The sequence below is a fragment of the Antrostomus carolinensis genome, unplaced genomic scaffold, assembly GCF_000700745.2.
Source record: "Antrostomus carolinensis isolate BGI_N321 unplaced genomic scaffold, ASM70074v2 scaffold16451, whole genome shotgun sequence".
NCBI classification, from domain to species: Eukaryota; Metazoa; Chordata; class Aves; order Caprimulgiformes; family Caprimulgidae; genus Antrostomus; species Antrostomus carolinensis.
This window is the reverse complement of record NW_010292173.1, coordinates 54527-78297: the sequence shown is the minus strand read 5'-3', so window position 1 is coordinate 78297 and position 23771 is coordinate 54527. Positions and strand designations below refer to the sequence as shown.

The window sequence follows — 23771 nt, the reverse complement described above, 5'->3', positions numbered from 1 at the left end:
ATACCGAACTGCTTCCCTCATCAAAAGGCCCTGGGATGCAACTAGCTCTTATGCACGTCTCAGGAGAGGGAAAGCAAAACACAAAAGATGTCTGCGGCAGCCTGGGTGCGGAGGTGACACTGCTGCCAGCCAGCACCTCCACTCCGCCAGCTCAGCCCAGCTCCTGCAGCTCCAGCTGGCCTACAGCTGGGGCAGGACATGCCCATGGAGGAGAACAACAAAGACTTTTGAAGGGAGGAAGGTCAGAAGATAAATTTTATAGTTGAGATGTCTCAGGAGGGACACTGTCAGGTTAGTTTGGATAGATGCTAAATTTTCTCCAAAGAAAGCACAGATCTAGTCAGCCCACAGACATCCTTGAGCCAACTGGGGTAAGCTTCAGGGCCACATCAGGCAGATTATCACATTGAATTTCCTTCACAATAAGAGTTAGGGACATGCCACCCAAACCCAACGGCAGCCACTCAGCTCCAAGGCCCAGGTATTTTGGAGTGCAGGCCTGGCAAATGCATGCTGCAACCTTCCCACTGTTTCCTCACTTGTCTAGGAGATGACTGAGTTTACATTAATCTTGCAGCTACTCCTTACATGTATGTGAGTATCCAGGCCAAAGTGTCTTCTGCTTTTTTATCTGAAGTATGTCAGGTTTCCTGGAACTGCTAATGATTTAAATATATCCCAGAGTCCAATGTCTATTCCAAAGACATATGGACTAATATCAACTGACAGTTTGAAAAAGAACCCAACTATTCACATCTTCATCAGAAAAACCAGGACAAAATTATGATTAATTATTCTCCCTCAGATGCATTTATCTTGTGAAAAATTAATCAATCAGTTCATTTAGTAAATGCAATACAAGAAGACACAGACTACCAAGGCTCAGGTGGGCAGAAGAGTAGGCAGAGCCTACTGTGCCCTGGGTATGGGCAGCACTGCACAAAGATTTCTGCCAGTCACTAACTCAAGAGCAGGTCCCTCTGAGAGCCACCCCAGAGGACAGAGTCTCCCATGACTGCTGCCAGACTTTTGGAGAGGGAAGGGCCAAGTGTATCCCGGGGATGAGAAGACAGAGCTCTCCTACACAAAGATGAGGGGTCTTCTTGTGCCTCAGTGCCCCTTTTAGTAATTCAAGACTAACACCAGACACCACCAGGGAAGGTTTTGTGAGATCTGCTAGAGTTGTAAACCTGATTTCACTGCAGTCAGAGTACTCTTCTCAATCTATCCAAACTATAGATGGGGCCAGAGTGCTCACAACACCCTTCCCCTGTTCTACAGATAGAAAACACTAAAATAAAGGGCAATTGATTGCCATCTGACAGCTCCTGTTTCTCTCCTCAAATCATCATGATATATGAAAGCTCAGATCTTCTCACACCCAGTCCCAGGATTTCATGTATGTAATCTTGGTAAAGGGTTTGGGGAACATAGCAGAGAGACACCTACAGAAGGGCAATCAAACAACCCAATTAATGCAACTAACACTGATAATAAACGGATCTGGATGGCCAGGATATTTCTGTAGTACTTACTGAGTGCCAGGAAAGCACAGCTTTGATTTAGCTAAGCCTATTTTTCAAATAATGAAGCTCAGGGTAAACAAGATGTGACTTCAGTATGTTAAAAGTGAAGACTATTGCTCTGTTCTGACATACTAAATAGAAAACTACATAGCATTCAGGACTGCTGTGTAATCTATCCTACACAGCCTGGTGACTGTAACCCCTATGTCATCCACAAGTTCAGATGGTCTTGTAACAGTTGTGTAACTAAAATAAAAGTTTCTATTCACAATGAAAATTTAACTAGTCTGCTTTCATCTGAAATATTCACCATGGGTACAAGTGACAGAACTATCCTAGAAAGACAGAGAAGGATAAAAGCAAAAGGTTTTTCTCTATTCCTGACCGTGTATTGAATGTAGCTATTCAGCAATCTGTTTGTAGTGAGTTTTTCTGTTCCCCTGGAGAGTTGGTCCTGCATGTGCGCAAGAAACAGAGTTGCCATCCAGCAGGAAGTGGTTGACCTATTGCAAACTGCTGCAAAATCAAAATGGGAAGATGAAAAGTTTGTGGCACGAAAAATTCCAACAATTTACTGCACAGAAACATCAAACCAAAATGTGTTTGATGGAAGTGAAACAATCCAACTTGTTGGCATGACATTCCTCATTTTAAAATATCACATCCAATTGATATTTCAGAAAGACCAATGCCATTTTATTCTGAAACGCTAGCTTGCAGCAGCACTTTCCATTCTGATTTTCCCAGATATTTTTCAAAAAATTCAATTCACTGAAAGTTCCAATTGTCACCAAAACTTTGTTTTTTACTTCAGCAGAGTTGACCCTGCAAAACATGATGACCTGCTCTCATCAGCTCACTTCTCTTGCTGTTTGTATAAAACATCCATATAGCAGTGGAAGAAAGAAAAATAATTCTAAAACCTGGAAACCAGTTAAACCATAAGAAGTGTAACTACGTAGTACTTGCAGCTATATTCACTATATTTTCTGAACTGTCTAAAATTCAACTAGTCATTGTTGATTTTACCAGACTGTGAAGCAGATGTTATTTTCCTGACTAAAGGCAGGCACACAACTGCATGTGAAAGAGATGCACATCATGACATGCTCCATTTGCACATATAAACTAGGGACATTTTCAGCAGCATCTCCAGGCTGGGCCTTTTATATGCATAGCTAGCTGGTTTGAATGTGTAACCACGAGGATTAAGGATGTACAGTCAAGTGGAAGCAAGCACACCATTGCCTATTAAATTATTTCACAGTACCCCAAAGAAGCGAGTAATTGTTATCCTCCCTGTTTTATAGATGGTAACAGTGAGAGAACTTACTGACATGTCCAAAATCACAAAGGGAGCCTGAAGCAAAGACAGGTTTTGAAGCCATGGCTTCAGGGTCTTATTCCAGCAACTCCACTTGTGCCTGCTCTTGGCTCTAACATTTCCTAGACTATGCTTTTGAGAACACTGATTCATACAGCTTTTTCTTGTCTCAGTGAGACTGAAAAAACCAAGATCAAAAACACGAGATCATCCTCATTAAATTCTCACTAGTTTAATGGGCAATCTAATATGAGAGAATGCAGACTACGAAGTTATAAATGTCATTGCAATTCAGAGCATTTTAAAAGAAATAAGACTGAAAGATGAGAAGAAATTATAGTTCTCTCTGTCTTTTTCTGATCTCTGCAGATGAATGGCGTGTGGAGTTCCTGAGCAGCAGTAAGTGCTCAGCACAGACTAGCACAGAGATAAGCAGTTCACCCTTATCTCTGCACCAGTCCCAGCTGCTGCCCAGGGCCTCCACTGAAGTAAGGAGGACTTACCAGGGTTTAACTACATGCTACCTTAGGAAAAGGGTTTGCAGAACAGGTAATCCTCCAACAGAGCTTTAACAAACTTAGGAAATCGCCTTGAAGCTGCCCCAGAGCCTTCTTTGCAGCCAGCATCACTAGGATAGGCAGCATGTCTTACCTGTGCCGTTGCTGCTGTGCCTTTGCTGCTGATGCAAGGATTTAAGCTCAGGATGGGAAGCTCTTGGGTTTCAGATTTGTGTGACTCCAAGCAGCTCTGCCTTTGCCTGATCATCCCAGTCTGATAGAGCGATTCCTCGGGAATCCTGTTGAGAATAGTGTGAAAATAACATCCTTGCTGCCCCAGGCACACGAAGCACTCAAAGGAAGGCTCAGTAGGGTAAGGAGGGTGCAGACACACCATTTCACCTTCAGAAAATGAGAGTGGCAAGATCTATTACAATACTGAACCACTGAGAGCAGTACATGGTCAGGGACACCACGAAAGCGGCACTCAGAGATGGATGGCTTGCCTTTATAAAAGGGGAAAAAATAAAATAACACTGCACAAGGCAAACAGAGGAGCAAGGAATAGGCTGAAGGTCAGCCTTCAGCTTACAAAAGCGGGGAACTTTATAACAAACCACGGCAGAACCCTGGCATTCCCTGTGAGTGCTGCTGTGCAATGCCACACACTGCAAAAAAGCAAGAAAACAGCTATAAATCATTTTCACGCTTTGATGCGCTCAGCCCTTACACCAGCAGATCCCCGGAGGTATCTCCAAAATTTCTGCACCCTGTCTAAGCATGGCTCCTGAATAGTGACTGAGGGACTGAATGCAAAGGTTTCTGGAGTACTTTTGATGACTAAAAGGGATCTGCTCAGAAGCAGCTGTGGAAGTGCATATTAAGGAAAACATTAGTCTAGGAGTGAGGCAGAGACACCTGAATACAGGTCATAAACTCCTAGAGTGGATGGTTTCACAACAGAGAAGTCTTGAGTATCACAGAACAGTGTGAAAGGACTGGAAACTAGATGCTTTTTTTGTAAGCAAGAGTCACTGAGTATGGAACAGCCCGCCAGAGGCTACAGTGGATTTTCCACCTTGGGATACTTTCCTAAGGAAAACTGGCTATTTGCCTGTATCACCTGTCCTACAGCACAGGCAGGAGGATACCTGAGGAAGTCCTAGGAGCTAAGAGAAATAACTGGTGCTTTGTTCCTCACCAGCCTTGCAGCAAAAGAGCCACAGAGTCTGTAAGACTGTAAGTAAGCTGTGTTTAAAGCCAGCACAAAATTCACTCTGTCCCTCTGTGAAGCCCAAGGGAGCGGGTTCCCGTGTCTCTGGCGACTGGAAGAGCAGAGGAAAGCTCTGTGAGGCAGAAGGGATGCAGCATGGGATGTGTGGGATCACACATCCATACCGAAGTTCAGGATAGACGTTTTCCAGGTACCACTTGAAGCTGTTGCATTTCAACCTCTTCCGCAGCTCCACTCTGCTCTGGACACTGTGGGAAAAAAATGTCATAGACATACAATGAGAATCATGAAGGCAAGACCCAATGCACCAAAAAAGGCAGGCTGGGAGAAACCCAACAGATATGCACAGACAGCAAAATAAGAGCATCAGCAGCTCTATTTTCTGCTATCTTCTGCATGATAGCAGATGGCCAGTCATTGTGATCTCTGTCTCTTTGGAGGTCTCACTTGGTAAAATAGCATGATGACAGGATGACATATTGTCATTTTAACAAGGAGTCTGGAGTTTAGTGGATGAAAGGTTCATGGAAAAGCACAGTCATTTAAAATTATTAGTAAAAAAAATGTATGCTATCTGCTATATGCCATAAGCATTAATATCTTAACGTACTAGGAAATTAACACAAGCTATTACAAGTTACTCTTAGTTTGCAGGACTACAGGAGGCCTTCATTCACAAGAGCACCTAAACATGCCTTTAAGTCAGCAGAAGTTAATCACACAGTGAAATACTGCTTTCTTTCATTAACCAGGGTCAAATTTCTGCTGAGGGATCATGCTGTATAGTGACATTTTCCAAACTCCAGCTCCCCTCTAGGCCAGCCTCTATCTCTGGAGCTGTTAGGAGCTGGCATTTACAGAGCAGTATGAAGCCTCCAGTACCTCCCCTTCACGTAGTCCACCTTCTCTACATCCTCCTATATTTAGCAGTACAGAGCTGTTATTTCAGTCCCTGCTGAAGTATGAATTCAGTGCAATTTCAATTTATTTATCTTAGAATTATCATATCAGGATTTCAATTTATTTATCTTAGAAATTGAAGAGGAGCCAGAAGGAATTTCCAATTATATTTGGAACCTGCTGTGGTCCAAAGGAAACTTTCTAAGGAAAGGAAGAGCATATGAAAGCGAGAAATTAAACCAAATACATACAGTCCTCCTGACAGGGAGGTATTTCTGATAGTTCACAGAATGAATGGCAAAATCCCCAAATCGCAGAATCACAGGATGTTAGGGATTGGAAGGGACCTCGAAAGATCATCTAGTTCAATCTCCCTGCTGGAGCAGGAACACCTAGATGAGATTACACAGGAAGGCGTCCAGGCGGGTTTTGAATGTCTCCAGAGGAGACTCCACAACTTCCCTGGGCAGCCTGTCCCAGTGCTCTGTCACCCTCACAGTAAAGAGGTTTTTTCTCAAGTTTAAGTGGAACCTCCTGTGTTCCAGCTTGCACCCACTGCCCCTTGTCCTATTGGTTGTCACTGAGAAGTGTCTAGCTCCACCCAGCACTTGCTCCTTTCCAATAAAGCCTTAGTGGGCCCAAAATTTGATGATTTTCCTGTCCCTCAGCCGCCAGCAAGACCTCTGGACTCTCCCTTCCAAGTTCCACCCTGGGACCAGAAGTACTTGTACTCAATGCCAAGGGCAGGATATAGGCAGAGGGGGTTTTCCCCCACCCCGATTCGGTTCACTCACTGGGATAAACTAGCACAGCATCTAAACTAGCTGTTCACATGTTTCATTGCTGTGCTCATAGCATCTGCCTACCACTAGCATTTAATTGAGCGTTACTACAGAAACAACGCAGGCGGGTTCCCGCAGCAGGGCGACGTCACAGGGAACACCCACTGCAGCAGGCAGGGCACAGGCACCAGAGAAAGACACTTACTTTCCATAAGGCCTCCCCTGGGCTGCGGGACGAGCCGCATAGTAGTACTGCTTGAATTCATCCATCCACACTTCTGCTGTGCGCTTGGTGTTTCTGAAAGAGGCAACGAAAGGCAGGTAAAAACCAAGGAAGCCTCCAAGGTGCCATTTTCTAAAGTGCATCAACTAATCCATTCTGCCGTCCCCCCATCCTCAACTTGGTCTTTGGCTTCACCCAAACTTCCTTTGATCCAGCCCACCCCTCAGTACTAGAGAAGGTACCCCTCCTCCCCATTACTGCAGGGACCAAACACAACAGGCCAAAGCTTGGGTGAAGAATTCACCTTTTCAAACTCAGCTGGTTGTTTTGGATACACCAGACTCAGAACTGAAGCTTCTCTTAAGCATCATCGCCTAGCCAGGTGTGCCTGGGGTTTTATTTAGTATGAATTCAGTGGAATTTCAATTTATTTATCTTAGAATTATCATATCAGGATTTCAATTTATTTATCTTAGAAATTGAAGAGGAGCCAGAAGGAATTTCCAATTATATTTGGAACCTGCTGTGGTCCAAAGGAAACTTTCTAAGGAAAGGAAGAGCATATGAAAGCGAGAAATTAAACCAAATACATACAGTCCTCCTGACAGGGAGGTATTTCTGATAGTTCACAGAGTGAATGGCAAACTCCCCAAATACAAAGCACTGCAAAGTGCAAATACGGAGCTCTGTGAAGTGGTGCAAAATTAGCCAAATATTGAAGGCAAATATTGTCTTTGCATCAATCCCTGTATGGGCTCTCCTGCTTTGCACCCCTAGATTTCATCGAGGCAAATCTCAGCATTCAAATATTAAGAGAAACCCTCCTGGCCACAGTGCTGTACCATAAATGTCAGTCTTCCATGTCAGCCAGGCATCTGCAGAAGGTTTATGAACCTCAGGAAGTCTTCTGTTGACTTCAGATGGCTCTAACCTTCCTTGCAAATGGCTTTGTTGCTCCATGCCTATCTGCCCATCACTGCCCAGCTCAGTGGAGCCCTCCAAGCTCCTGCTCCAAGGCAGGCCGGTGCCTCCAAGCTATTCCTATCTGCCACTGGGCTGCAGGGTGCCGTAGGGCAGGCTCTGATCCAGTCAAGTCCCACATGGCCAGAACAGGAGATAGTCTTCACATGAAGCTAGCACAGCACTGGAGCCTGAACCATTTCTTGCACTGAAGAAGAGGCTGTGTGGAAAAAGAATCAATATCTGGCAGAGAGGTGGAGATATTTTTTGTTAACATCTCTGTTTAGGCAGAGGTACCACATAGCATCTGGTTGCCAGAAGCTGCTTCTCCTCTAAATCTATATACCACTATATTAAGTTTAAGGCTGATAGATACCATAAGGTTAATAAAATCTCAGCTCCGAATGCCTACAGATACGTTTCTCCAGAATGCTTTCCAGTCCCTTGCTGATTCATAGCACTTCTTCCTCTTTCTCTAAGGCCACTGAAATAGTCTAAGTGCTCTTGCTCAAGAGATGCCGAAGTCACAGTGTCTACATCTACATCTGTATCTAATCTTCCCCAACGTGCAGAGTTTTTTTCTCTAGCTTCCTGATCTCATTTGGGTTTGTAAGAACCATGGGGATAAATGCTAAGGCTCACTCACACCTGGATGTTGATTCAGACCTCCCCAAAGTCCTTGTGCACATGTGCCTGGGGCGCAGCCAGAAGGGACGTAGCCATTCCAGTTCCCCTTGGTCCTCCTGCAGGTGATGCAATGCAGACATTGCCTTTCCATCTCGGCTATCGACACTGGAGATTCTGCCACATCCCAGCCTGTTCTGTAGGAGTCTTATTTCACTAACAAGAGCAAGAGTCCTCCTTGTGACTCTGAAATCTGTGCTCCCTCCTTGATGCCAGCAACACCCCATGCCCCTCATTTTTGTCTTTTTGAAGCAGGGTGACAAGGTCCCCTTCCTGCTCTCATGCTGCGAGGCTGGAAACTGCATATCAGATATAACCAAGAGATGTAATTTACACTCCCCCAGTTCATTGTCTCATGCAAAGCATGAGGAAGCTGCAGAGAGCCCAGGTCAGTGGTCACCCCGGCGGGGTCTTCACAAACACTCTTGTCAGCTCTTTATAACACTGGGAAGGCCACATTAAAAGGGATGCTTGGTGTGTAAACACATACAAATGCAGTTTAGGTGAGAAACAACCCTGCATTAAGTGTAAGCACCCCTTGGTGTTTTTCTCTGTCTTTTACTTAACAGACAACCTTCAGCCCCATGCTCCAAAAAAGGAGGAAATAATTCCTGACTTCTCTAGCTGCTCCCATCATCTTTCCCATGCTGATTCCTGCTTCTGGACTGCCTCATTCCTTGCCTGCCATTTCCAGGATCTGAGCCTATTTCAGCTGGCCATTTAAATACCCAATTCAGTCTACATCCCTGTGTGTGAGGAAAGGACCCCTTCAGCTGGAACACCCGGGCAGTTTCTCCGCAGTGTCCCTGCCAGCAAGATGCAGCCCATTGCTGCCCCTTCTCAAGAGGCAACAGCAGCCCAGAAGTGAAGCTCCCCTCTCCAAGAGGCACTGGGAACTAAATTTCCTGGTTCAGCTGAGCCATGCTCAGCCCTTAGCTAAGGTCACTGGGTACTGACAGACATTGCTGGCAACCTGATTTCAGGTCATTTTAAATGTGTTCTGATGAACTTAGGGTCTAAACCATTTGCTGTTACAGTAGCTAGTACTCAGGGAGCTGCTGGGGCTGTCCCTCCACTTCCATGCTGGCGAAAGGTACAATATAAGTGTCCAATTTCTGTCATATTCTCAACACTGGGGAATTCCTAAGGGAGAGTCATACTGGCTTGATTTTCTTTGGCTCAGGAGATTCCAGCCCAGGCATATTTCAAAATTTTCCAAATGAACTTTCCTCCCCATCTTCTGTCCTCGTCCCTCCCAACAAGGCAGCACCTTATTCCACCTCACAAAAACTAAGCAAGTACAAAACACCTACTTAATGTATGTATTGGCATTTCCCTCTGGAAAGACGTATGGATGTTTCTTCCGGAAGACGTGTCCAACACGGCTGCAGGGGATGATTTCCAGGCTCCCTCCACACATCCACACACGGAAAGAGATTTCTACAAGAAAAGCAGCTTCAGCATTTTGTCTTTCTGTCCTAGAGCACGCTGGATCCTGGTGTTACCTCTCACTTCATCCTCTGCCACATTAAAGTGGGGTAAATCAATTACCAGAGGGATTTTCCTAGGCACAATTCCCTTAAAAGCGCATTTCAAAGCTTCTTGCAATCTATTTGAAGTCAGTGCACTTGAAACCTGCCTGTAGCACAGCAGGTGCTATCACAATGGCGAGAGCGAGATGGTAAGGAGGTCCCTTTTCATGCAGCCCCGCTTACACCGCAGTCATCTCGCTGGTTTTGTGCTCCTGTAATTACTTCTGCACTGCCTATTTCAGAGTCGCCTCCCTACAAAGGGCTGTCAAGATCACCAGGAGGGGCTATGAATTCTGTTCATTAATGACTACAATGGTCATTATCTTTATGAATCTACCATTGATTCTGTGAAGTGAACAGGGAGCTGTGCATCCATCACCTGTCCCAAAATAGACAGGAGCTTACCCTGCCCAGCACATACGCCAGACTGTGAATGCAATGTTGTGGACCAACAAGGCACTCACCTTCACACAAGCAAAGGTCAGTGATGGGGGGGATTATCCCCAAAATCCAGATAAGCTATCAGTACAGCAAATGTCTCCTGGTTGCCCCAAGCTGCTCTCTGGCTGGTCCACTGAGTCTTTCTGGAGGAAAATGAGCCTGTGGCACAATTGACACCAGAAGTTACAGGGCTCTTGGCAGGGAGCTGGATGAAATCCTAGCTGGCAAGGTAGGACGGGTGAGCAGAATGGCTGATCTAATGGGTCCATCTGGTTCTAACGCCTGTGAAGCTATGAATCTGCAGCTATATTGTCAGACAGTCATGCTTAGACAGAACCAGCATGGAAAATAAATGAAATTAAAAAGAAAAGGCTTCTGCAGTTCTTTGCATCCTATTTTATCATCTGTTGACAGTCTGGAGCTATATGTAGAACAGATCTACTCCAAAACGACAAGTTCTTTTTCACTTCCCCCTTCCCCCCCAATTTAACTGCAGAAGTCAGACAGGAGGCCACCCATCGTCTTTGCCAGCTCATGCTCCTGGCAGTCCCCTCACACACGCCAGCACAAGGATGACTTGTCCCCAGGCTGGATGCTGGCCAGACAAGTACCTGTGGTGGGAAGGCCATTTGGGCAGTGCGGACAGGACTCTTTCTCCTCCAATTGCAGGCACTGCTGGCCCACAAAACTTCCATCCCTCCAAAAACAACTCACAGCTTCAGGAAGCAAAGGAGAATTGGAACCCTGACCTCTAAAGCCACCTACTCTCAAGCACACATGGCTCCCAGTACTGGGACTCTTATTGGGACTGTGACTCCCTGCTCCCAGCCCACTCCTGAGCTGATGGAAATGGGAAGCTGGCATAGACACAAAGCCCTCTTGCCTTGATGCTTGGGTCCAAAATCAAGACTTAAACCCATTCCCAACAGCTGGCCCTGGCAGCAGGGGTGGGACAGCACAGCAGGGAGGAGAAGCATTTTTTTTTTTACAGAAATCCCCTCACTTTCCCTTCATTGACAAGTTCACAGGCAAGAGCTGCAACAGCAGCTGCAGCCTCACCATTTTCCCCAGTGCTGGGTATTAACAGGCCCATAAAACATGCCCTTGTGCCATGTCCTGGTGCTATATTGGGAGCAACCTTAATCACAGCTGCAGGGAAATGAGATTACGGCAGGATGTGGCCACTCTAAGCTGCTGTGCTCGGTTCTCCTTGCACATGGCTGTTGCTCTCATTTGCCTGAGTGTCACAGCACTGACCACAGTGCCAGCACTGCTGAGTCAATCAGAAAGGTGCCCGATAAAGGGTGACAATCTGCCAACCACGCTGTGAACCACAGCGTGGCTGCTGCGTCCTGCCTTGCCCTCTTGTGCTCCTTCTGTTCAGCCCAGGAGAAGAGCAGTTCTCTGAAATGCTAAGACCTGCACCATTCAGTCCTCGCCTGCTCTTAATTTAAAGCCTACTGAAGAGGTGGGCTAAGGTGATCTCCGTGCACTGCAAACTGGAACGAGAACACAGTGCTGGAAAGGCAGGAGACAGTGAGGAGTCTGAGCTCTCTGCTTCAGACATGTTGCACACTGCAGACCCTGCTCCTGTCCCAGCAGAAGCAATAAAAGTGCAGGTTTTGGCAGGTGGGGACAACCCACAGAGCCATCCGTGGCAGCTAACAAACAAGGTCTACAGACAGACAGGAGAAGGCACAGTATGGGGCCACTTCAGAGGAACCAGGGGAGCAGGAACCAGCAGCATGCTCCACCTGACCCTCAAGAGATGACTCCAGCATGGGTGGCCCCTCCAGGTGATCCCTAGGAGAGATGCAAGCAATATGCATTGGAGTGCACTGGGCTTGGCCTTAGTCTGGCAAAATACCTTTAGCACTTCTCACTGGCCTGCAAGTCCTTCTGCCATTACTCATCAATTCACCTACAGGGGATTAATTTAAGAAGCAAAACACCTACAGTGTCCTCCTCCTAACCCAAACACACTCGCTTTTGTTTTGCCTGAAGTCTCCAGCCTCCTATAGCTGCCCAGTCAATAACATTAAAGGCAGCAGCGATGCTCCCCAGGACCACAGTCCTGCATCCCCTCAGTTCTAAGCTACCAGAAAAAGCATACCCAAAATGAGCAGCTGCTTGGACAGCTCCTGCCCTCTGCCACCTGTCCAGAAGTGACCACGGCCAGCAGGGTCACAGCTGCCCTAGCCTGTATGTGAAGGAGAGGTGGGACACGCTGTCCTCGACTGCTGCATGTTCAAGAGATGCAGCTTCAAGCTGGGCATGCTTCTGCTCTCAAGGTGATGGGCAAGACAGGATCTGCTGATGAGCAGACGTGCACTTTTCTGTTGCAGTGTTAACCTCACTAGTTAACCTGTTCCTCACCTTTTCCCTTTGTTGTGCCAATGCCCCGAGCCAATGCTACACCCCACAGCACAGCCAGCGCCTGCTCAGTCAGGACCAGGCTCCTGGGGCATAGCACCAGTAAGGGAAACATCGCACTGGGTAGGATGGGCCATAACTGCCCGTGAGGATGTCCTGGTTTTTAGCTGAAACAGAGCTGGGTTTCTTTTCAGTAGCTAGAATTGTGCTGCGTTTTGCTTTCAGCCTGGGACTTGTTATGAGAGAAACACTGATAACATCCCAGTGTTTTCATTTTTGTCACTGGAAGTGAAGGACTTTATGTTTTGTTAGTCTACAAGCACAAGATCTAAAGGGGTGAGGAATATTTAAATTAATAAGCTAAATTGGCACAATGCTGGCCGTTGCAGGGCATTGGACAAGCTGCTTGGATTGAGCTTCCCCGGAGGGCAGGCTGCCCCACCACTGTCCATCTCCCAGGAGCGGCTCATGCTGCCTGCTGTCAAAGAGTGATGAGCAGAGATGGACAGCGGGCCAGGCACAGGGCAGCAGTCCTCCTCCTCCTGTCCAGTTCCCTTTCTGAATGCTTTGTTTGGGCCATGGATTGAGCAGGGGAGCTGGGAGGGCTGCTGCTCCCTCCTAGGTTTCCTCAGATCCACCCCACTCAGCGGAGCAGATGCTTTGGGTCAGACTGGTGGCAAAACACCCACCCACAGAGAGAAACACAAGAGTGAGAGATCCTACTGCATAACAAGATATAAATAAATAAAACATGCTGGAGGAAAAAGGCATGTGAAGGAAACAACAGTGCCAGGCAGCGGATGGGTTACTGCAAGGCAGCAGCATCTGTTCCCTTGGATGACTGACAGCATCACTGTATGTGTTAAGACACAAGATTGTTCCTTCCTTGCTAGCCATACTCCCCAGGGGTGTGAGCTATTAAAGCCAGGCTCTGATCTGTCTCCCTGACACCAAGTGCTTCCCCCTTCTTTCACAGATACAGTCTATTGCCCTGATCTGCAGCATCGCTACGGCTTCAAAGACAGAACAGCCTAGCCTGATCCAGCTCCGCTTGACATGGGGGACAACGGACAGGCTGTTACCTCTCTCATGTGCCCTCTCAAGTTTGCATGCAGGAGATTTCTTAACACCCATCTTGTCCATGCTAATGGGCAGAGGCAATTGAATTTAGGTCAGCTCTGAACTGACAGTGTTAAGGAGAGCCTGGCAGCGCTCAGCCATCTAGTGATACAGGAACAGAGAAGCAGCCATGTTACTCTGCCGCCTGCTTGCTGCATGCTGACGGAGCTACTGTTTCAGGCACTCTGCAAATTCAGGGAGGCACTGATGCCTCAGTTCACAACTTTGAAATGCTGTCATCAAACAACGGAACGAGACGCGACTTTGCTTTGTTAATGAGAAAATAAGATCAGGAAGGAATAGGAGGGTGCATGGGGTGTTCTCTCATCTGTTGGTAACACCAAAGCTGAAAACTCTGTGGTTTAGGGTATTTAACTATAGAAAAAACAAAGCAGCATGGAAGGCAGGGAGTCCCAAGTACCAATAATTGCTCACCTCCTATCATTCATGGTTTTTGGATCCCTTACTCACCTGAGACTGTAACCTATGAATGTAAGCAAGGGAAACCATGCAGAATATTCAAAGAGAAGTCCAAAATGACTTTGGATCCATTTGGCATGACTCAGGAAGAGAAGCCAACACAGCAAGGCAGCGTAGGAGGAAGAAGAGTGACTCACCAAAGTTCTCCCCACCCCAGATGTCCATGGCGCTGTCATACTTCCCCAGGTGGTTGAACCAGGCTTTATCGATCACAAACAGCCCCCCAGCAATGATAGGAGTCCTGCAGAATGGGTAAGGGAAGAGGGAACACACTCTCAAACGCTACTGCAGCACCTGGATACATAGCAGCAGCCCTCCCTTTTGCTTCCTCTGCCATCGTCAGGATATTACCTATGTATCTCCTTCTCACCAAACAAGGACAACACACCTCAAAAAGCATCTGAGCCTTTCTTTCAGCTGCCTTGGTATTTTGCTGTCAATCATAAAGTGCCTGGCACTTAATGACTGGCTAATGCACCCGTCAGCACAACTCCTACAAGCCCAAAGTTCACAGCCCTGATTGTAGGCTTCAGCATCAAAAATGCACTTAGCGCTCGGGGGGTTATTCACTCAGACGGGCTTTTTGCCTGGAGCCAGCCTATTAAGAGCACCATTCCACTGGGGAGGGGAAGGCAGAGCCAATTCAGAAGGGCTTTTTAAAAGCCATCACTAGCTGTGTGATCTTTATTTCAAAACAGGGTTATTTTTCATTCTTTGGATTAGCTAAGAAAACTGCACAGAGAAGGCCTGTGGAGGAGGGGAGGGCAGACCCAGAAGACAGCTTGAGGAGACTCGCCATTTACTGGCACAAGTCCTGGCTCCATTCAATTGCAGACAGTGTGGATGCCTTAGCGTGGGCTCGGGAGGAGCTGGGGTGACTGCTGCGGCTGGGCAAACCTCCTCAGTGCCCTACACGGCAGGATGACCAGGAACGTGAGCCTTCAGGAAGCCAGCGAGAGCTCCTGTTAACAACAGCATCCTAAGAAGAAGCAGTACTTTGCTTCCCCGCAAGCTTTCTGAGGCCCCAAGCTTCCCCTAACACTTGGTCTCCTCCATGCCACACACCCCAGCGTTTCACGGCTGGAGATGCAGACACCAGCACTCGGCTTGCTGCCAGGGGAGATTTTCAGCAGAATAAGGGACTCCCTTCATCCCACAGCATGAGGACAGATGGCATCCCTCCCATTCAGCTTTGCTATCTCTCCTGCACATCCTGAATTTCTGAGGAGCCCTCAGTGAGGGCTGGAGGAGCAGTACTGATTTAGAAAGGCTGGACTAGACACCACATTTCATCAAATTGGCTGAGGACACTGCCTTATTTTTAAGTGATGGCTGAGCTGAGAGAAGCAGATGTCTAGAGCACTGTGTTTTTCTCCTAACCATGTTCAGACTCCTTAGCACTACCAAAACACAAAACCCCATAAATATACCCCCTCTACCTTTGTAGCACCTTCAGGCTTCAATGTTGGGAGGTGAAGCTGAACTGCAAAACCCAAGCTAGCCAGGAGCTTGCTATAGTTGTTAGAAGTTCAGAGCTGTGCTGGAAGGAGTATCACACTACTATGGTGTGTGGTGACACAAGTGAGGTTAGATGAAATGCCTGTCCTGCCCCATGTTCCTCAGGGGCCTCCTACCCCCTCTTGACTTACTTAATGGGTTCAGTGGGATCAAGTCGTTTGGCTTTCTGCTCTGGGGAAAGCTGCTCCCATTTGAAATGCAGACTCCAGTCAAAACCTAAAACCAAAGTAGAGAAGTACCATGGGGAAATTAGAAATAGGTATGGATTAAGAGGCAATGAATGCAGGCTGCGGAAGCTGTGTTTGATGGAGTATTTTCCCTCACTTTCAAATAACTTAAGCCACGGAGATGCACCTCTTGGGAGAAGAGTCCAATGACTAAAATATTTTACTACTGCATATGAACAAGAAACAACATCTTGCATTACAATTGCAAAGTCAAGTACAACAAAGTTAGGAAAAATCAGAATTAAAGCTGCTGCTGAAACCTTGCTTTGTGCCCTTGTGCACACAGATACACGCTCTGATGGATATTGCGTGCTACAAATAATAGCACTACAGTTGCATCGTCCATTTGTTGCCGAGACATCCTCCATCTCCTGTTGTCAGCAGCCTGGCTTTCAGTGGTGCCGAGGCTGGCTTTGACATGACCCTTCTTTCCTGCTTGACTGCCTTATCCACTGTAGCAAACATCATTCCTCACGCCAGGCTTACCTGTCTCTAAAATAGCCTGAAAACAGCCAGTGGGGAGCACTGAACAGTGCTAATGCACTTTTTACAAGATAGCAAGAACCAACGCTGTGGTGCAGAGCCACCAGCTCCTTGGGCATCTTCACACCAGGGACAGACGCCCACAGGGCATGCAAGCAGCTTGGACTTACCTCCTCTGAGGTCAGAGGAAGCCGCCACATAGGCAAAAGTATCCAAGTTGATGATGTCAATAACGGGGCTGACCACTCGGGTGGGATCCTGGAAAGCAGAAGCAAAATGACCCGTGACTTCAGATCACACTGCTCAAATTGGTCAAGGGATACTCTAAACTCCTGCAGGCACCAGGTGGCTGGCAATCTTGGTGTCCTTCAGGTTTGTCAGGGACAAAAGCCCATCACCGCCTCCTCCTCCTCAGCCATCACATCAGTTCAACCAAGGAATCAATGGCAGCAGCACCAAGTGGCAGAGGTATTGCTGGGAGCCTGGGAAGGCCAGCACCATTTCTCCGAGGAAAGAGAACTGCGTGTTGCCAGCCACTGAGCCAGCATCTCTCACCAGCTTTGGCTTCACCCGCAGTCTCTCCCTCTCCCACATACTCAGCGCTGAACTTGCCTAGATGCAAAGCTCCGTCTGCCTTTTGCAAATTCACCAATATATTCCCCTTTCAGCCCCCTGAAATACTTTTTACTGGATTTCAGAAGTCAGGTGACAAGCAGGCAGATGAAATGACAGAGGAAAAAAACAGACAGTCAAGCAGCTTAAATACAGGCATTTTTAAAATGTACAGACTATGGGTACACAGTTTGAGTTTTGCCAAGGGTGTGAAAGGGTTAAAAGAAGAGACCTGAATTATTTTAAATAGTTGACGGTGATTTAATTAACATCTTGTTACAGGCAAAGAGATTATACAAACAGTTATAAACAAAAATATCTACAGGAGGAAGAGACTCTGGCAGCTTTGACTGGTCTCTTATCTTCCTTTTTCTTTTCAAAAATCCCAAACTCCAATTATAGCTCAAACTTCAAGCTTTCACCCTCGCCAGATGAAATCGTTTTGCACAACCATGCAAAGGAAAGCATCTGAGCACGCACAGGCTTGCTCTGTCGCTTGAAAAGGACTTTGTTTTAGAAATTAGTCCTAATAAACAAGTATTCAAATGCAGCTGTGGGAAGAAGCAACCAAAGGCCACGAGCTGGGAGTTGCACTAGAGCTCAGGTTTTCCAAATGAGCACGACGAATATTTGGTATTTCCATAACAACGTCAAGTCCGGACTCTTAACTTTCTGTGAGTCAAACATCCCACTGAAAGGGCAAGGTCTGCCGTACCTACGTACCACATGGAGAAACTCATGTCACATCCATGAGTAATGAGCCTTTCAAACCCGTCGTAGCTGCTGCACAGAGCCCCTCACACTGCCGCAGCTCACTATACCCCAGCAGCCTTTCGTTGCCCGAGGGTAGGGGAAAGGTTTTCAGCAAAGCTTCTGCTTTGCACGCAGAACACTGTGGGGAAAGGACTATACCTAGGCATTTAAAACTTGCCCCTCAAGCTGAAGCACTTCAGCTAGCCCACACTCATCCCCAGTTTCAGTTCCACACCTGCACTCACTGCACAGCACAACTTCGTGCAAAAAAATCCCCTTTACCCCTTGGCTGAGTGCATTACTGCAGAGCGCTGGCAGCTTTCAGCAGTGCAACCTTCGCCCTGCCTCACTTTCCCTGCCATGTCATGGTGACATTTATATTTACTCAGTTTTCACGAAGGTCTCTCTGACCCTTGAAAGAAAAGCACAGTGTGCTCAAGAGCACAGCGCTGTTGCTATGATTTATTTTGGGTTGAGCACCAGCTTTTGTTATATGCAGCTTCATCTTTCTGGTTTTTTGATACCCTCCCATGCCAGGGCACGTCAATATTAACAACAGCCAAAACTTCAGTCCTCTTTCACATGAAATGCTCAAAAACCTGAGAATGCATTTTTCCAATACACTTCTCAAACCAAATCAACAGGGAAAAAAATGCTGAAAATTATCCTGAAGACAACTGATACATCTCAACCTTGGAAAAGGACCTTGACTCCAGCTTGTCTCCTAGCTTCTAGATCATCATCATCTAACAGTAAACCAAAAGGGCTGCGGTTGCTCCTCTGGCCCCACAGCAGCATGAGACAAGGCGAGAGGGCCAGGCTGCCCCTCACCTGCCTCCCCCCGCCCCAGGAGAGCACCAAACTGGGCAGGAGGGCTTGAGCTACAAGTGGGCGAGTCACCATACACAGGTTCATCCCAGTGCTATTTGCAAATGCAGTTTTGGGGTGAGCTCATTGAGTCATACTGTAAAAATGCCTTGGGCTGGATAATTAGATTTTTAGAAAAGTTATTCAGTCAAAATGCACTGTTAATAGCTTTAGAGATATTTGTTCCATAAGTAAAAACAAGAGCCCGTGCCCACACGCTCACAGTCATATGCCTGTAAACGTGCTGCTGCAAAACACCCACTGTCACTGCCACTCACTCCCTTGGACACGCACCCTCATGGGTACAGGTCTGAGACCCCCCTGGACCCCTCTTTTTGCCCCACACCCCTTCACTTGCTCTTAGACTTTCTAGTCCTGCTTGTTTCCAAATCCACATGCTGGGCACACACTGCCCACACCTGAAAGCAAGTGTGGGCCTGGGGAGGGGTGCCATCAGCTGCCTAGAAAGCTCAATGGGCGCTCAAGGGGCACCTTCACATCTGTCCATGCAGGTGAGTGGTGGCACACACAGGCTTCAGCTTTTCCCACCAAGGAAAGCTGCAGGAAAAGCTGCTCTTCCTGAGAAAACAGAAGAGAAGCAATGCATGGGATGGCTGGCGGTGGTGAGAGCCACTCACCACTCCTATGCTTGAAACTTAAATCACATTAGCTCAAAGCAAACTGTTCCTAGGACCAACATGGTAAGAAAATGTTCTTTCTAGGGGGCTAATCCTCACCGCAGCAGCTGGACAGGGAAGCCATCTCTTTAGCATAGCCTGAAGGTGGCAGCAGTAACATTCCATACACTTCACTGAGCAATATTTTAACCCTGATGGAAAGGATGGGTACGGTGGGCCTGGGAAGAAGGAAACTGAGGACCCCCTGCCCTTACCCTGTGTGGCGGTTTCACTTGGCTAGCCGGTGCCACCTTGGATGGTTAACCCAGCCAGCAGCCAAACACCACAGAGCTGCTCACTCATCTGCTCCCACCCCCAGGGGATGGGGAAGAGAATTGGAAGGGTAAAGACAAGGAGACTCATGAATTGAGATAAGAACAATTTAATAATTGAAATAAAATAAAATAATAATGATATTAAAATAGTAATGTTAATAATAGTAATAAAATATGCAAATGAGTGATGCAGAGTGCAATTCCTCACCACCCACTGACTAAGCCTGGCCTGTTCCCAGGTAACGATCCCAGAGAAGTCACAATCCCGAACCGAAACCGCAATCCCGGAAGACTGAGAGCCCAAGAGAAAGTCAAAGAGAGCAAGAGAGGAAAAGACCCTCATTAATATACTGAATGTGATGTTATATGATATGGAATATCCTGTTGGCATATCCAAATGCCAATTTAGCTTATTAATTTAAATACTCCTCACCCCCACCCTAGATCTTAGCATGGCCAGCAGGTTGAGGGAGGTTCTCCTTCCCCTCTACTCTGCCCTGGTGAGGCCACATCTGGAATGCTGTGTCCAGTTCTGGGCCCCTCAGTTCAAGAGGGACAGGGATCTTCTGGAGAGAGTCCAGTGCAGAGCCACAAAGATGATGAGGGGCCTGGAGCATCTGCCTTACGAGGAGAGGTTGAGAGAGCTGGGACTCTTCAGCCTGGAGAAGAGAAGACTGAGGGGATTTTATCAATGTCTATAAATACTTGAAGTGCGGGGGCCAAATGGATGGGGCCGGGCTGTTTTTAGTGGTGCCCAGTGATAGGACAAGGAGCAATGGACAAAAGCTGGAACATCAGAAGTTCCACACAAACTTGGAAAAACTTCTTTACTGTGAGGGTGCTGGAGCACTGGAATAGGCTGCCCAGAGAGGTTGTGGAGCCTCCATCTCTGGAGATGTTCAAAACCCAACTGGACGTAGTCCTGTGCAACATGCTCTAGGTTAACCTGCTCTGGCAGGGGGGTTGGACTAGATGATCTCCAGAGGTCCCTACCAACCCCTACCATTCTGTGATTATATGATCTTGTGCTTGTAGACTAACAAAAGACAAAGTCCTTCACTTCCAGTGACAAAAATGAAAACATTGGTACATTATGAACATTTCTCTCATAACAAAATCCCAGGCTGAAACCAAAACACAGCGCTATTCTAGCTACTAAAAAGAAACCTGGTTATGTCCCAGCTAAAAAACAGGACACCCTGCAGCTTTTGCAAGCAGTTAAAAAGCAAGCAAGCAGGACTCCATTTGGTTTGCAAGTCCCTCAACACTCTCCATAGTGAGTCTCCTTTGCTGCCTTTCTGCTGGGCTGCAAGACACTGGGCAGGGTAAGAGCAGCATGAGCAGCAATGCAAGCTCACAGAGTGCCTTACTTCCAGCCAGAGAAAGATTTAACCCAGAAGAGCAAATAAAAAGTTCACAAAGGGGACGTGGCATTTGATGCTATATTCAGACCATGGTGAAGTGAAACTCCTATGGTGACCCTAATGCCACGCATGACACCCACAGTCACCCACCCCATGGGCACCAAACGTGGGGCACAGACCTGGAGCTGTGCAGGAAAGCAGCTCTGTCTGCCTACTTCCTGCTGCCACTGCTGCCTTTCTCCTGCCAAAATACATCAAAAGCTCTGCCTGGGAAACGGGTAACTGCTCTGGACATTCCTCACTGACATACAGCAGGGCTTTGGCAGAGAATGAGGAACGCCTGCCTTAAAAAAGCTCAGGGGAACAACCGACGCAGTCAAGTTTAGTGGTGAATCCCACCCTGGAGCAGGCCAGCTATGAGGCTTGAGTGGGGTATCACAGCAACGTGTTCTCATTATTCTACCAGAGCTGTGATCAATAATATGAAATAGCCATGTCCATTATATTGCCATTTATCAGCAGCACTGTGGCCCAGCCTTCAAACCGAAGCTGGGACCCCTCCAGCGCTGGCAGCACTATGAGTGACAGCAGCACCCTCACCCACTGTGGAGGGACCTGACCCGGTGCTGTGGCTCCCTTCCCCCTGTCCCATGGCTGCTGCTGTGCACCAGGGACACAGAGCACAGCTATGGCGTGTGGAGGTGCGAAAAGCAGGACGCCTTGGTGAGGGGCACCATGAACACCAGCCAAGCAGGTTTCTCCATAACCCACCGCCTTGGCTTCCTCTTGCTCCTCAGCTGCCCCTATTTCAACACAATTCAGTAGCTTTAAAGTGACTGAGTAATAAATACTAGCAATCAGGGGTGTAGCAAGGGGTAGGGGAATGAGGCACAGTGAAGGGAAAGGACCATGTGTCCGTGATGGAGCTGAAGGCTTCATCCCCTGCACCATGCCAGCGGGTGGCCAGCACAGAGCTCCCTCTGACTCGAGTGACAAGGTGCCAGGAGCCTCCGTGCCCACGTCTGGCGAGAGAGTTGCCGGCAGCAAAAGGTGAATGTCATTGTCTGCTCTGAAATCAGCAGAATTTAAATCCTATTAAATCAATTTATTAGCACTTAATTGGCATGAAATTAAATTCGGCCCCTATTCAAGGAGCCGTCACTCCCTTAAATCATCAGCACTGAGCATTTTACATGAGCCTAATTAAAAACTCCGCTGGAGCACTGCCCACCTATTCCCCTTTCACCACTCAACTGTGCTTGCTGGTTAGAGCCCCACTGCCCCAGGAGGCACCTCGTCCCACCCACCCACACGCTCTCCCAGGCACAGAGATAACCCCGCCTGCCTGCTGGGTGGAGGAAGACCAGAAAAGGCCACTTTGCACCCCAAAAGCTCATCGCTTTCTTATTCTTATGCCTGTGTGCAGACAGTTATGGTTGGCTGGTCATGGCCATTGAGAGGGAAGAGGAGGTGGACATCAGTGACACATCCCCCCAAGGGTGGCCCTGGTCTCTTGGCAGCACTCACCTCTTTGATCCTCTGCAGCAGAGGGAGCAGCCAGTCTTTATTCACCTCACAGTGACTGTCAAGGAAGGTCAGGACTCCTGCTTGTGCCACATCTGCCCCTCGGATTCGGGACCGGATCAGACCTGTTCAGGGACACACCACGTCAGCTGCCACCCAGATGGCTGGGCAACGTCCTCAGGCTCCTCCAGCACGGTCTCCTGCACTCATGCATCCCCTGGGTTTTGACCCATCTAAATTCCATTTGGCTTGGGTTCATTACCTCCTTCCCAGTGCTGCAAGGCATGCCAACCATTTCCCAAGGTCACCAAAGCAAATAAATGGCTCCACCTAGATTAATGATTTATGGCATTTATGCCAACCCTTAATTTGTGCCATTATTTCTGCTGTCACCTTCTGGGGCAAAACAGGACTTGAAATGCTTCCATAACCTCCTGCAGGTAACAAACCTAATGTAGACCTAAGTTGGTGGGGAATGGGCCAGGGGAGTTGAAGGTGGGTTTTCTGTGGGAAATCATCTATTTAGACAGGAGTCAACTGGCTTTCCAACATCCCGCCAGCCTGCGGCCGATGCTCAAGTGAACCGCAATATAAAAAAGGAGATGGTCTGTTGGCAAACAGGAGGACACGGAGGTTGCTCAAGGGGAGTAGAGCTTCTTGGTGAAGGAGAAACAGTGGTGATCCGAGGGGAGACAGGGCTAAAGAGAGGCAGAAGGGTTTCAGGGCACAGCCACACGAGGTCCATGCAGAAGGAGGTTACTGATTTCACATTAAAACTCCTTAGAGGAAAGGGGCCAAGGAACATCCTCTGGGAAGGAGGGAGAGGGACAGGAGGACGAAGCCTGAAGCAATCCAGCATTTGCTGAGGATGCCTCCTGCAACACACGTTGTCCTTGTATCTCTCTCTGCAACTTCTAAGATCCTGTGGGTAGGCATGGTCTGCTGTATCCACCCCAACCACCCCCAAACCCTGGCAGGTCCTGAGGAACACAGTTTCCATGATGTATTAAGTGAGGTGAGGCCTCCAGGCTAGGTTTCCAAATCCCAGCTGCTTTCTAGAGTACGAACACCTCCAGGTCCATCCAGTGCTAGGGGTGAGCATATATGTACCCCAACAACACAGGGGAGAAGGGTGAGAAGGAGGCGTAGACCTGTGGAGACCTCCCCTACCCTCTTGCCAATGCAGATATGTCTTTTACACCCATAGCAGGGGTGATGCCACCCTGACAGCAGACCTACAGAGCTGAAACCTTCTGCAGAAAGAATCCACAGAGAAAACCTCTCTGCTCCTCAGTCTCCCCAGCGTGACACACGCTGGGACTCATACCTTTGATTTTCACCATCAAAAAAATTCTTCCTTTTTTGTTTTCCAAATACTGCAAAGGAGGCCTTGAAA

The 23771-nt window shown here is 47.7% G+C and overlaps 1 protein-coding gene across 1 annotated transcript in view; it reads right to left on the bottom strand.

Moving 5' to 3' along the window:
- Positions 1-23771, bottom strand: part of GALNT14 (polypeptide N-acetylgalactosaminyltransferase 14) — a gene marked incomplete at its 5' end in the record, with an annotated part of 72595 nt that overhangs the window by 5679 nt on the left and 43145 nt on the right. Inside the window, 8 exons of the mRNA XM_010176862.2 lie at positions 3502-3646; positions 4746-4829; positions 6469-6561; positions 9444-9570; positions 14213-14316; positions 15725-15809; positions 16474-16561; positions 22379-22500. Coding sequence (XP_010175164.2) covers positions 3502-3646; positions 4746-4829; positions 6469-6561; positions 9444-9570; positions 14213-14316; positions 15725-15809; positions 16474-16561; positions 22379-22500 — 848 coding nt within the window. The remainder of the gene's footprint in view (positions 1-3501; positions 3647-4745; positions 4830-6468; positions 6562-9443; positions 9571-14212; positions 14317-15724; positions 15810-16473; positions 16562-22378; positions 22501-23771) is intronic.